The sequence below is a fragment of the Acomys minous genome (assembly GCF_964271855.1).
Source record: "Acomys minous genome assembly, chromosome: 5".
Taxonomy (NCBI): domain Eukaryota; kingdom Metazoa; phylum Chordata; class Mammalia; order Rodentia; family Muridae; genus Acomys; species Acomys minous.
This window is the reverse complement of record NC_140494.1, coordinates 864,075-879,291: the sequence shown is the minus strand read 5'-3', so window position 1 is coordinate 879,291 and position 15,217 is coordinate 864,075. Positions and strand designations below refer to the sequence as shown.

The 15,217-nt window shown below is 44.7% G+C and overlaps 1 protein-coding gene across 5 annotated transcripts in view; it reads right to left on the bottom strand.

Moving 5' to 3' along the window:
* RYR2 (ryanodine receptor 2) overlaps window positions 1-15,217 on the bottom strand; it is a 545,494-nt gene that overhangs the window by 29,448 nt on the left and 500,829 nt on the right. For 4 of the 5 annotated variants that reach the window (XM_084782769.1, XM_084782772.1, XM_084782773.1 and 1 more), the window contains 6 exons: window positions 13,295-13,376; window positions 10,465-11,762; window positions 9,240-9,304; window positions 5,981-6,128; window positions 2,879-2,965; window positions 1,618-1,839 (listed from right to left, as the gene is read on the bottom strand). In XM_084782769.1, coding sequence (XP_084638895.1) covers window positions 1,618-1,839; window positions 2,879-2,965; window positions 5,981-6,128; window positions 9,240-9,304; window positions 10,465-11,762; window positions 13,295-13,376 — 1,902 coding nt within the window. The remainder of the gene's footprint in view (window positions 1-1,617; window positions 1,840-2,878; window positions 2,966-5,980; window positions 6,129-9,239; window positions 9,305-10,464; window positions 11,763-13,294; window positions 13,377-15,217) is intronic. The other variant, XM_084782771.1, reaches the window with a different exon arrangement.

Genomic DNA, 15,217 nt, shown 5'->3' with positions numbered 1-15,217 from the left:
CATTTAAATTGTTTTCCCCTCACTTTTATCCACCTGTTCCTCCCTCCCTCCCATTTTCACTCTATTCCCCTCTCCTAGGTCTGTGACAGAGGGGGACCTCCTCTCCCACTATAAGGTCATAGACTATCTATCAAGGCTCATCTTGGTAGCCTGCTTATCCTTTCTTTGAGTGCCACCAGGCCTCCCCATCACAGGGAAGTGGTCAAATATGGGGCACCAGAGTTTATGTCTGAGTTGGTCTCCACTCTCCACATAACTGAGGAGAATGTCCTGTCCATTGGCTATATTTGAGTAGGGGTTCAATGTTTACTGCATGTATTGTCCTTGGTTGGTGCAGTAGTTTAAGCAGACCGTGCTGGGTCCAGATCCACCAGTCACGATGTTCTTTTTGTAGGTTTCTAGGACCCTCTGGGTCCTTCTATTTTCCCATTCTCCCATATTTCTCTCACCCAGGGTCCCAGTAGGATTTCCTCATATCTATCCCAATCTCCTGGTAAGTGAAGACTTTCATGGGACATCCCTTTTGGGCTAGTGTCCAATTATAAGTGAGTATAAACCATGTGAGTCTTTCTGCTTCTGGGTTAACTCACTCAGTATGATCATTTCTAGTTCCATTCATTTGTCCACACATTTCAGGATTTTCTTGTTTTTAATAGCTGAGTAGTATTCCATAGTGAAAATGTACCACAGTAAAAACATATTATCTTAATGCATCAACATGAACAGATGTGAAAAAAAATCTTATATCCCCAAAACGCATGTTTTTAAAATCTCTTTAATAACTCCATGCACAGTATGCATATATTATAGAGAGGTAAATTCAAGTTTCAACATTGGCAAAAAATATTGGTGAGTAAAACAAGATGTCTCTGTCTTCTGCTGGTGATTCCCTTTTCACATGGACAGAGTCCGTGCAAGCACAGGTGGAAGCTATTGACACTGAAGAAATATCCAAGAATATTTACCTCCATAATGAAAGGGGGACTAGGGGTAGAAAAAATTCCTATATCTCACACTTCAGTCTTTTATTCTAAGCCCTAGCTTTTCAAATATCTTATGAGGCTTCATAGCCAGAGGCACAGGGCAGTGAAATAAAAAATAAACATATCTGCCCAGGTGAAGACATCCCCAAAGGCTGACTATTACCCTAGCAGAGACATGGGGATAAAGGAAACTTATGTTCTGGGTGAAATAGCAGGGACTGTGAGTCTTCTGTCATGAATCGTGAGAGATACATACCTAACACCAGAACAGTCATGCCTGCCAGGTACTTAACTGTGAGAGACTGGGCGCTGGGGCCGGGTGGGAAGGCGGCTCACTTCTATGTGGTCAAATTGTACATGAAGATGTTGGCTGTATGAATAATTGTCAATAGGCAAAGGCATACTTGCAATCAATGACCGATCAATGGAAACTCAGAAAAATCAGGGCCTCTGGTCCTAGCTTCAGAGATGGACGCCCATGACCACAGTTTGCTCTTCTTCCTTCTGCCCCAGAGGTGTGAATTCCTAGTGTATTCTAAACAAACACCACACTTGCAACCACCTCAACACTGGCCTTTCCAGAAGTCCAAACTACAAACAGGCATTGTAAACGCACAGGTACCTGGAGACTTACTTTTAAGCAGTAGTATCCAATGATGCAAAAGAAAGAGATGACAGTGTGGAGGATGGCTAAGATGCGTAGGGTGGGTTCCATGTAGCCGCTGCTCTCCTCCAGGACGTAGTGGACCGCGATGATTCTGTGGGGGTTGCTGTCCAGGCTGGTGGTCACTTTAGCCGTGTCACTGGAAGTTCGGGTGGGCAGCTCCTTTCCTTCAACCACAGAAGAAGTGGAGACCTGATTCAAACCATTTAAAATACAGTCAGTCCTCTGTGTGCCACATCATCACAAACAGAAGGAAATGGAAAGACAGCCTCTGTACAGAGCTGGATGTGACGTCTGTGCATAATGGTACCATAGAAGAACTATCAGGAAAGGATAAAGAGACAACTTTCCAAACAGCAAACACAAGTAATAAACATGCCTCTAAAATTCATATGTGTGTGTGTGTGTGTGTGTGTGTGTGTGTGTGTGTGTGTGTGTGTGTTGAGAGATGGCTCATGACCAAGTTTTATGACGTGAGTCTAATCTCCAAGGAAGAACAGACTTTTGCGAGGTGTTCTCTGACCTCCACATGCATACCATGACATACTTATGTACATGTACATGCACAGACACACACACACACGCGTGCACACACACACACACACACACACACACACACACACACACTAAATGGTTTTTTGTTTTGTTTTGTTTTGTTTTTTGAGACAGGGTTTCTCTGTGTAGCCTTGGCTGTCCTGAGTTCGCTTTGTAGAACAGGCCGGCCTCGAACTCGCAGCAATCCACCTGCCTCTGCCTCCTGAGTGCTGGAATTAAAGGCATGAGCCACCACGCCTAGCTTGGTTTTGTTTGTTTTGTTTTTAATTCATGCTGACCAAGAGTTATAAGGGTTCCAATCTGTGCAGAAAACACTAGATACTTGTCCTCTCGATTATCCAAATAATGTCTTGTTAGGGGGAGGTCCTGTCACCTCCAGGTATCAAAACAAGTAAGAAATTCTGCTGGGTCATCCTGAGAACACAGGGGGTGGACCTTCTATAACATCCAGCCCTTAGTCCCAGGCAGCTGAGGTTCCTGCCCACTCACTTCCCAGGCGTGCATGCACCCAGCCTTCCTGGGCATCTGTGGCAGGACCAAGCTTTGGTTTGTCTCTTTTGTCAAGATGCAATTTAGAATTGGTATAAATGTCCACACTCACAGCTCCTCATGGGGGAATCTATGCATTGGTGTCAGTCGCCTTGGGCTTTTAACCCAGCGGAACACACATTCGTACCTTGTAGAAGAGCAGGATGAAATTGATGGCGAAGGCGACAAACAAGGCCAGCATTCTCATGTTGTAAAAGTTGCGAGCAAAATAGTTCTGAAGGGAAAAGGAGTTAAGAACAGGCCATCCAGTAAGAGATCAGAAACGTGGAAACTGTTTTAAACAAGGTATTCATTCATTTACTGTGAACCATAGATTGGCAGCCTGCTGCATCCCCTCGGTGCTAGTGGCTGACACACAGCAAAGGGCAAAGTTTCTACCACCACCAACGAGACAACTAATTATAACTACATCCTCAGATACAAAATATCATTCAAGAACTCCAAAGGGCATATTGATACATCGGTGAGGGTTTCAGTTGGGGTGGTAGTTTGGAATAGTGCCTAGGAAAGACTTATCTCAGGAGGCGAGCTTAAGCACAGGCCTGGGGGTGGCAAGGGAGCTAACTGAGCCAAAACAGGGCCGAGGTGTATAAGACTTGGATAGTGAGGACAGGGCCCTGAGTCAACAGTGATGGTGTAAGGCTGGGGAGAGAGTTAACAGCACTGGCTGCTCTTACAGAGGATCTGGAATCTGTTTTTAATACCCACATAGATGTTCACAAGTACCTTTAACTCCAATTATGGGAGATCTGATGCCCTCTTCTGGCCTCCAGAGGTACTATTAAAAAGTAATTGTGTGTGTGTGTGTGTGTGTGTGTGTGTGTGTGTGTGTGTGTAGAGAAGCAAGTAGGGGGCTCTGGTGGGTGCCCAGAGGTTAAGTTCTGAAGGCTTCTGATGAAGACTAAGTGGTCTGTCACAGTAAACTGATGCAGTGATCTCTAAAATGGCATATATATATATATATATATATATATATATATATATGATACTTCATGTGCTGTCACTGTTATAGTTGGTATTTTATTCTAGAGGGGGTAAGATGATGTTGGAGAACTAAAGAGGATAGGATGCAACTAGTTGATGACTTAGAAATTCCTCTGTGGAAACAGTAGGTATAATGGGAGCGGGTTAGTAAACATGGCTGAAAAAAGAGAGGTGATGTTGGCAGTGGCCTGGCCTCTGTGGTAGCTGTAGACATGGAAAGAACTGGATCGACCCTCAAGGTACTTTGAAGGAAGAAATGAGATTATTTTTCTGTATTATGTTAGATCTAAGAGAGAAAGTGATCAAAGATGAGCAACTAAGTGACTGGGTGGTATGGTATACTGAATTGGAAGAAACCGATGCAACCCAGCTGAAGAGAATGAAAGGGAGGAGACCACACTGGAAGCAACTGTTTGTTATAACAGGAAGTGAGCCTTAGCATGATAAAGCATAACCATAGCAACTAGCCTCTCACTAACCTCTCCATGGACATAACCCCTCTCTGTTGGGGTCTTTGCCCTACAATGGATGCTGGCTTTACTGCCATTCCAGACTGCACTAGGACTTAACCACACACTCAAACTGGTTCAGTTGTACTGTCTCTCGTAGAAAGTAATAAAATAGGCCACAGAGACTGAGTTATCTATCTGTGGCTGTTGGATGGGACTCCAAAGACATGGAGGACAGGAATCTGGGGGAGGGGAAGCACCATAGCCATGCCTGGTCTTATGTGTGCAAATTGGCAACCAAATGCCAAAGATGCCAAAGGGACAGAGAGAGAGAGGGAGAGAGAGAGGGAGAGAGAGAGAGAGAGAGAGAGAGAGAGAGAGAGAGAGAGAGAGAGAGAAAGGTGGAAGAGTTACACAGAGAAAGCGAACATGGGCAGAGATGGAAGGCCAACCTCTGTTGCTTTCCTTATGCAACTGTAGAGACAGGCTCTTCAGGACTGCTAGAGGGCACTGCAGAGCCTACCCAGCCTCTAGAGCATCTACAAAGACAGATGCCTGCTGTCATGGCAACCACTGATGCATATCAAATTAACACTTATACAGAATTATCTCAGAAATCTTTATGTTCAACAGACTCTGTAGCAAACAACATAGAAAAAACACAAGATTTGGGAAATACTGCTACAAAAACCCTATGAAGAACCATCTTTTTTCTCTCCATTTCTTCATTTTCTTCCGGTTGTCTCTAAAGAATAATTTTGAATTATCATCACTAAGAAGCTGGCTCATTAAGTTTACACATATAACATATATTTATGTTTTACTTATAGAAGTCTATACATATTCTTTTTAGTAAAAAGTGGCAAGATAGACTTATTTGGTTCTGGCCTGAGCTATAAATTCCATGGACCCTGGAGGCTGTTTCCTGTGCCTGTTTTCTAGTCATCTATTCGGGACCTTGAAAATATGCCTCATAGGTTATAGAGTATCCGTGGGAAGACTCTGGAGCTGCTGTGGCATCTGTTACTCTGTCAAAGGATGTCAAGACAGTGTGGACATATGCAGAGCCCTTGGTGGTGTCAGACCATGTGAAGGTGTATACAGGTCATGGGGTGTCAGGCAGTGTGGATTGTGTAAAAGAAGCAGTACCTCAGAAAAATAGACATTTGCTGTATAAACAACAAACAAACAAACTGGGCTGTAGAGATGGCTCAGCAATTAAGAGAACTGGCTGCTCTTTCAGAGGATCTGGGTTTGGTTCCCAACACCCACGTGTAGTTCACAGCTGTCTGTCCCAGAGTACCAGATGCCCTCTTCTGGTCCCCTTAGGCACTGCATACCCATGGTACACACCAATCCATATGCACACTCACATGTACACATAAAATAGAGATAAACTGTTTCAAAAATCCAAATACACTAAAATGACTGGATAAAATATCTGTTTATCCCTCTCATTCTGAAGGCTCTGCCTTCGTATACCAAACCAATTGCTAGTAGAAAATATTAGGAAAAGAATTTGTCCTAAATGAATACAGACTTTTTCTTTCTCTTGCTATCAGTTCCTAAATAATACACTATAAGGAACATTTCCATAACATTCACATTGCATTAGAGATTGTAAATAACCTAGATAGGCCTAAATACACTGAAGAAAATGTGCTGTTTACACACAAGCACTCCGCCATTCTTATTTGGGGGACTTGAGTCCTCTCCGATGTGGGTTTTCTGGGACCAACTGCTACACATAGCCAGGGACAATCAGTCAGTACCAAAGCCATCCCCGGAAGTCTCACCAGCAGCTTTTGTTGGTAGGCTATGATTTTCTTCCAGAATGCTGACTCAGGCACCTCTGGCTCCCCATAGCGATGTGTGTGAAGTTGCCTCAACTTCTGTTTGCCTTTGTCATCTTTGGCCTTTTCTTCTTTTTCTCCATCCTCCCCCCTGCAAAAACAAAGGAGACACAGGCTAAATAGAAGGCTAAGAACCAAGCAGGTACTTTGCAAGAGACAAAGTGAGAAAAAAAAATCACAATAGCCATTTGGTAACTAAATTGTGTGTGTGTGTGTGTGTGTGTGTGTGTGTGTGTGTGTGTGTGTGTGTGAGCATATACATGCATGTGCATATATGTGCATCTACACATGGAAGCCAGGAGATACCTTGAGCACCTTTCTTCCTTGGGTACTATCCACCTTGTTTTGTGAGAGAGTCTCAGACTGGTTCACCCATTAGGCTGGGCTGATTGACCAGCAAGTCCTGGGAATTTGGCAATCTCTACCTCCCAGGGCCAGGATTTCTAGAGCAGGCCATCACACCCAGCCTTCTGTGTGGGCTTCTGAGGTCAAACTCGTGTGGCAGTTTATGAACTGAGCCATTCCCTTTAGCTCCCAAACTAAGTTCTACCCCAGTGAATTGTAGCATTCTAGACTTTAGATTTAGGAAAAGGATTTCCTGCCCTCCCCACAGATGAATAATTTTGTGGAATTCTAATCAAAGGACATTTTTCAGATCGCAAATCTTTTTGTACCCACAATTAAGCAGATTCTCTTCACTTGTACAGTAAAACATTTGTTTGCAAAATGGTATGACAACAAAGACATTTCTTGCCCCACCCCCTTTTCAACACACCTTACTTTCATTTTTAAAATATAGTATTGTGGACGAAAGCTAAGGGTTCTTGCATGCTAGGCAAGCAATCTGCCATCAAATTACATCCCCAGCCCTCTTTTTCACCATTTAATTTGAGAGAAGGTCTAAGTTGCTTAGGTTGGCCTTGAACTTCCTCTGTATAACCCAAGCCACCCTTGAACAGTCTTCCTGCCCCAGCCTCCCAAATTGCCACAATAACAGGATTACACCACCCAGCCTGGCAATATCATTTGCTTTTACATTTTGGTTATTATATCATAATCCTATTTTTATTACCGTGGTCTCAGGCCACAGACTGAGTAGTGACTGTTTTATTTGTGTGTTGGGGGTGGGGCACGCCACTGTGGGGGGCATGTCATTGGGTGGGGGCATGCTATTTGTGGGGGTAATGCCATTTATGTGTATGTGGAGGGGGATGGGGCATGCTACAGTGCAATGGTGAAGATCCAAGGGCGACTTGCAGGAATAAGTTCTCGCCACGTAGATCCTGGGGATAAAACTCAAATCCTCAGGCTTGGCAGCAAATGCCTTTACCTGCTGAGCCATCCTGCTGACCCATAATTCAAATTTTAACAGTCTTTAGCCACTGAGCCTTAAAATAAGAGTCTCGTACATTTGGTATTTCTCACATATAAAGGGCACTGATATGCTAACACGCTGATACAGATAACTGTATTCATTTAACTTTGTTAGGGAAAATATATCAATTTTAATATCAATATGATATTATATTAATTTCAAGTAACAATGGAATTAGAACTAGAACTTTAGTACTTTTTGAGAATTAGAGTTGTTTATTTATGTTATGTGCACTTGCACATGTGTGTGTTGTCAGAGGACAAGTCAAAGGAATTAGCTGTCTTCTTCTAACACATGGGTCCTGGGGATCACACTCAGGTCTCCAGACTTGGCAACAAGCACATTTATCTGCTAAAGCATCTCTCCAGTCCCAGGGCTAGAAGTTTATATCAAAAAATGCTTTATGCTGGGCGTGGTGGTGCACGCCTGTAATCCCAGCACTCAGGGAGACAGAGGCAGGCAGACCTCTGTGAGTTCAAGGCCAACCTGGTTTACAAAGCAAGTTCAGGACAGCTAAGGGCTACACAGAGAAACCCATCTCAAAAAATAAATAAATAAATACCAAAAAAAAAAAAAACCTAAAAAAACAAAACAAAGCAACAAGATAGCTTTAACTCTAAAGAATCCGTCCTGTGAAGTCACAGATGCTGCAGTCAGCCCATGCCAGGTCCAGCTGACAGCAGTTAAGAACTGTATGCCTGCTGTACCCTGTCATAGGTGCCACCTTTTCTACTCTAAATGTCATTTATCCGGCCATATTTACAACAGATCCAAGATCTAAGGCAATAAAGACCAGCTAATGAAATAATAAAACAGTCGGGGAAAAGTGATAAAGCGATTGTCCTGTGAGAACACTAATGGGACAGGAACCTAAGATTTTGATTTTTGCTTAAGCTTTTTCTAGCTGAACATATGAGATTAGGTATATTTGGGGGTGAGAGAAGGGTTTTCTATTGGGGATGTAAAGCCACTGTGGAGAAGGAGCTGGACATTTCCCCTCTCTATTGCCTGCCTCCATGTTTATAACTGCGGTCCACAACACCAGCTGCACTCATGAAGATGAAGACCCCCTAGGCCCACACCACAGCAGGAGCAGTGCGCCTGCACTTCTGTGTGCATGTGTGTGGGTGGGATGCGGCTCGGGAGTCTGTACTGTGTGTTTGTGAGTAGGTGGGTGTATGTCTGTGTGCCACAAGGTAACCTCAGGTGTCCCTTCTTCAGTAGCCATTCACCAAATATTTTTTAGACAAAGTCTTTTACTAGCCCAGAGCTCTGTAATTAGGCTAACGTGGCTGCCCAGGGAGCCCCAGGGATCTGCTCTTCTTCACCTCCTCAGGACTGGGATTACAAATCTGCACCTTATACCAAGGATTTTATGTGGTCTCTGGGGATTGAACCCAAGTCTTCATGCTTATGCAGCAAGCATTTTACTAGCCAACCTCCCTCTCCAGCTTGAAACTTCTGTCTTTTTTTTAAAAAACAATTTCTAAGAGATTTCTATGCACGTGGTATCAGACATACCGACTCCAGAACACACTAAGCTGATTTTGCCACTATCTTTTCACACATAAGCTTTCTCTATCAGCCCCTTTATAGATAAAGAAGAACCACACACAGGGAATGCACGCAGGAAAGATGAGGAAGACCCTGGGTCAGGTAATCCAGGTGGCCCTGCATGGAGTGAGGTGTTGGCTTTCACTCAGATGGGAGGCTGGGTCATGTGACACCTTTGCAGGGTAAAAACCTCTATCCCAAAGAGCAGGGGCCAAGCCAAGATGTCCACAGACACAGAGGAAAGCATGGGGCGGGGCAGGGGAGGGTACATACTCCGCTTTCTCAGGTTCAGACTTGCTTTCTTCTTTCTCTTCCTTTTCTTCTTTTGCCTTCTGTTCCTTGAACATGTCAATAGGGAACAGAAAGACTGGGTTATTTTATTATTATTGTTGTGTGTGTGTGTGTACGAAGGTGTAAGTGCACCTGAGGGTGTGTGTATGTGTGGCCATGCTCATGGACATCAGAGGACAACATAAGCCTAAGTCTTCAGAGGACTTAGACCTTGTTTTATTGTATCTTGGGGAGGGAAGGATTTAATTCGACTTGCGGCTAATAGCCCATCATCAGGGCAGGAACCTGGAGGCAGGAACAGAAGCTGAAGCCATGCAGGGACACTGCTTCCTGGCTTTATCCTCACTGTTTTCTCAGCATGCTTTCTCATACAACCCAGGACTATCTGCCCAGATGTGGCACCACCCACAGCAGGCTGTACCCTCCTACATCAACCATTAATCGAGGAATTGCCTGACATACTTCCTACAGGCAGTCTTATGGCACATTTGTACACACCCTCCTCGCCAAAAGCATTGGGTTAAGTACTCTCTAGGCTCCTTGCAAGGGCCTTCATCTTATCCACTGGCTTAACTCTTATCTTTCAAGGGCAATGTAAGTCTTATCTCTTATCATCACCATTTCACTACTGGTATTTACATTATATCAGCACCCTGACTCCACCCATGGACAAGCCTTTTAGCTTTGTCTATGGTGTCCACTCAGTGTTCTCACACACTTGGAAAATAAGCACAAAGTTTAGGGGATAGAAAGATGGTACAACTGACTGTCACCATCACAACATGATTTTATCACCATGAAGCATACATCTCAATAACAATTTATATAGATTCCTTACAGGAATCTTTCTTTTGCTTTACAGAGGTTATTATTTTCCCCCCCAAAAAAATCAAGATGAGAGCGAGAGTGAGAGAGAGAGAGAGAGAGAGAGAAGAGATAAAAGAGAGAGAAGAGAGAAAGAGAAGAGAGAGAGAAAGGAGAGAGAGAGAAAGAGAGAGAGAGAAGAAAGAGAGAGAGAGAGAGAAAGAGAGAGAGAGAGAAAGAGAAGAAAGAGAGAGAGGAGAGAGAGAGAAAAGAGAAAGAGAAGAGAAGAAAGAGAGAGAGAGAGAGAGAGAGAAAGAGAGAGAGAGAGAGAGAGAGAGAGAGAGAGAGAGAGAGAGAGAGAGAGAGAGAGCTTAATGGCATTAATAATGATGACTTAAAGTACCTGAAACTTCTCTGGTACCTCAGGGACAGGGATGGGGTTGGTCATGAGGTCACTGAGGCCGGCATTTGGATTGTGAGGAATCAGTTTGTACTGGCCTCCTTCCCTCTTCAGATCCAACCCAAATATGTCTGAAAGAAGGTCACTTTCCTCTGTCAGCTCCTTTAAGTCTGTCAGGTCTTCAGAGGGCAGAGCTGACTCTAGGGGCTTCCTCTCTCCCTCCTCCTCATCTCCCCGCACCTCATCCTGAGTGGGGTCTGGCATGTTGGCTAGAAGCTCTGCCACTTTGATTTTCTTAGCACCTTCCACCAGGCTCCCCCCCAGCAGCAGGCTTGAGACAATGCGGAAAAAGCCCCTACAGACACTGGCCACGAAGTGTAAGAGGGTCACAACCACGCTCCAGTAGGAGGAGAAGAAGGCTGTGAGCATGTCCTTCATGGTCATCTTCTTCATCCTCTTCATCTGCTTCTTCAGGCTCTTCAGGCTGAGCATCCTAACGAGGGTGAGGACATTGTACCTCAGAGCCAACAGGGCCGACTGGATGGTGAGGAAGGAGAAGAAGCCCACCCGGGGGGCCTGCTCTTCAGGCCTCTCCTTCTCGCTCTCTTCTTTATTGGCCAACCTCTCGTTCAGATCAGACTCTGAGATCTGGGCCGCCAGCTGCATCTCAAAGATGGTGTCCTCACAGAAGTTCACAAACAGCTCCATCTTCTCCTTCTCCCCGCCCTCGTTGACCACGTCGAATATGAACTGCCTTTTGGACTCCTTGACCTGTGGCTTCTCCCACTGGGTTCGGCTGGATTCGCTGATCTCAAAATAGACCCTCTCAATGCGCTTGGCGCTGCCCATGATCTCAATGCGACCTAGGAAAGGCTGGAAGTAGTTGAGGACACTCTCGGCCAACTCCAAGAAGGTCTGCAGCCTCGTGTCATTGGGCATGTGCTCTGAGAGGTTGGTCAGCAGAACAGCGACGTTGAAGCCGATGTCCTTCGCGGGCTCATGGAACCTCTTGACAAACTCTTCATAGTCCAGTGTTTCGTTCTCATCCGTCTCTGCACAGGAGAGCAGAAACTCGGTCTCAGACTGGGTGTAGTGCTTGTGGCTCTCCATGGCTTTGTGGAAGTCTCTCTTGGAAATGACCCCTTTGCCATCGGGATCATACTCCTTAAATGTGTCGGAGGATGTCAAATCCTTTAGTTTCAAAAACATGTCAAAGAACTTGAGAATCATCTCCACGTTGTTGGATGACTCCACAAGCATGTCCACCATCTGCTTGCCTATTGTCCCGTTCACTACATTACCTGGTGGGAAAGCATTTGCAGTTGTTTAAAAATGAGTGTTTCTGACAAGGAAATTTACAGGGAAAAAAAATGATCATACAGACCTGGGATTAAACACAGACCAGTGTCATTGATTTAAATTTCATCCCAAATGTGTGAGGCCTCGAAAACAGATGGATAATTATCTCTAACCTAACATCTCAGAAAGTGATTACACAAACACTGGGAAAGCCTTAATCAAAAAGCAATTAGGTTTCGTGCATAAAATCATATTTCTGGGCCTGTTAGATGGCTCACCAGATAAGGGCACTTGCTGCTGTGACTGACAACTTGAGTTCCCTCTCTCTCCACTCTTTCTCTTCTTCTCCTTCCCTATCTCCCTCCCCCTCCTCTACCCATCCCCCCTCTCTCTTTCTCTTCCTCCTTCCCTCCCTCCACCACTGATTTACAATGAAAACCACCATCTTGCATCTCCCCAAGATACGGTATTTGGAGTTAGAAATAGGGAGATTACTGACAAGCCTCAGAAAATGAGGCTATTTCCTCAATTGAGTCCCACAGTAGGCTGTATTCCTAAAACAGAGAGAACCTCCAGACAGACAGAATGCTGTGCCTGGCAAGGGGGTTTGTAACATCTGTTTGTGAAGTAGACACATGTGATAAAGAGCCGGGGGTGGGCTTCTGGGAATGCTTGTGAAGAATTATTTTAATTGCATTAACTGGTGTTAGAAGATCCATCTCTTTTCCCATTAATTAATTACTTTATTATTTTATTAACTTATTTATTAATTTTACATCCCACTCATAGCACCCTCCCTCCATCCCCTCCTCCCAATCCCACCCTCGATCTCCTCCTCCAGATCCTACCCTCCCTCCCTCTTCCTCATCCCTCCTCCCCTACCCCTCAGAGAAGAGGAGCACCCCCTACCAACCCACCGCAGCCCACGAAGTCGCATCAGGACTGAGCGCGTCCTCTTCCATGGTGGCCTGGCAAGGCAGCCCCGTCAGGGAAAAGTGATCTAAATCATGCAACAGAGTCCTTGCCAGAGACAGCCCCGCTCCCCTTACTAAGGGACTCACATGATGACCAAGCTGTTCATTGAGTGCATATGTGTAAAGGGCCTAGGTCTAGTCCATGCCTGGTCCATGGCTGGTATAAAAGACACATATTACTGTGGGCAGGTCTTTACTCTGGGGAGGGGATCCTGGTTCATATCAACTGGAGAAGGGAGCTGAGCATTACGATGTGTCCATTGCTCTCTGCTCTCTGAATTGTGGCTGCAACAAAACCAGCTGCTTCAAGCTCCGTCCACCTTAACTTCTCCACCAGAACAGAATGTGCCCCAGAAACAACTATTTCTCCATTAAGTTGCTTTTATCAAGAACGTTGAACACAGCAACAAGAAAAGAAACTAAGACACGCAGCAACTCATCAGTGCTGCTGGCCGTTGCTTCCTGGTGTTATGTCTTGCTACATGGTGATGCCAAATCCAAGCACAGATTTGTATGAGAAGAGCAAAAGAGACCTTCAGAATACACATGTGAAGTCCTACCTTCTAGCATAGACAGCAGCATGACCACCATGTCCTTCTGGAGATCCATCAGTTCTTTCAAGAGCTCAATCTGGCTGGAATCCTGGAAACATTAACATATTGCATTCCCAGATTGCATTCAATGAGAAAAGCGCATCCTCACAAAAAACGTTCTGGTTGCCTACGCTAAGCCCCTGGAGGCATTATAGAACATAGTATGTCAAATATAAACACGTGGCTTATTGAAAAAACCTACACTATGAAGTAAAGAACACTTACTGCTAACCTGATATGTGTTTGCTCAAGTGTCTGCAAGGACATGTGCCCAACAGCTGTGCAGAGGAATCCAAGTCCTGGGGAACATGCTAATGCTAGAAAACATGCTAATGCTAGGGAACATGCCAATGGTAGGGAATATGCTAATGCTAGGGAACATACCAATGCTAGCTGCTTCAAGCTCTGTCCACCTTAACTTCTCCACCAGAACAGAATGTGCCCCAGAAACAACTATGCTATGCTAATGCTAGGGAACATGCTAATGCTAGGGAACATGCTAATACTAGGGAACATGCTAATGCTAGGGAATATGTTAGTGCTAGGGAATATGCTAATCCTAGGGAACATGCCAATGCTAGGGAACATGCTAATTCCAGGGAACATGCTAATGCTAGGGAATATGTTAATGCTAGGGAATATGCTAATGCTAGGGAACATGCTAATGGTAGAGAACATGCTAATGCTAGGGAACATGCTAATGCTAGGGAAGCTGATAATGCTAGGAAACATGCTAATGCTAGGGAATATGCTAATGGTAGGGAACATGCTAATGTATAGAGAGCTTGTAATGCTAGGGAAGGTCCAGCTGTTTTGAACACAGTTTTCACTTGAAAAGACTATATTTTTCTTCTCTCTGACTTCTTTATCCTTACTCTTTTTTACATGTATTTGTTTTGAGAGCGTGTGTGCATGTATGTACATGTGTATGTGCATGTGTTCATGCTCATGTGCCACTGCAAGCACGTGGAGGCCATAGGACAATTTACAGTGAGTAGCTCTCTCCTTCCACCATCTGGGTTCTTGGGATCAGACTTGGTCTCTAGCCTTTATAGCTAGTAGGACCTTCACCTCTGAGTCAGCTTCCTCTGAGTCAACTCTTTCATTCATTCTTTTTTTTTTTTCTATCATGTAATGGACACCCATTACCAATAGGTATGGCAGGTCATTAGATACCACCAAGATGCCCTGTGCCAAAGAGGTGCATTTACCCAGGGATGGTTTGGGTTTGTTTGTTTGTTTTCTGTTCATGTACTTTTAGTTTGAAATGGGACATGCACTGTAGTAGGGAAGCAAGCCGCTGATGCTTCCAACAGACTTTGTGAATTAACATCAAAACACATTCCTTGTTTATCTTTACAACTACTCTCTTTGGCTTTCAGAAAGCCACTTTCCTGGTAGTTGGGTGAATGTCATCTTTGCTTGTATGTGACCCTGTAAGAACTTCCTCTCCTTGACAAATTTATCACAGGTTTCAAATCCCTTTTCAATATCCATAAGTGGGAAGAAAATTCCCAATGAACCAAGTCCCGGAGAGTGAGCCAGAAGGCTGTGGCGTGACAGTGTCTGCTACCTCCTCACTCCTTCATATCCTTTGTTCTCTCCCCATGCTCCACGTGCATTAAGGGCTTTGGGTTTGGCTTTGATGCTGGGGTGCTCAGCAGTAGCACATCTGCCCTAAGTTTGTGGGGACCCTTTAGCTGTGCTGCTTTAGTGCTCCATGTCACAGGTGGGAGCCTTCAGTGGTATAGCTGTCCATAAATAAGTCATCCCCTGGTCTTTCTGATGTAGTTAATTTTGAGTCCCCCGTCCTCCTATAGGAACTCCAATCAAGTTGTCGGTTCCCTCAAATCAAAATCTGATAGAATGCTTTCTTTGGTCAGCGGGTGC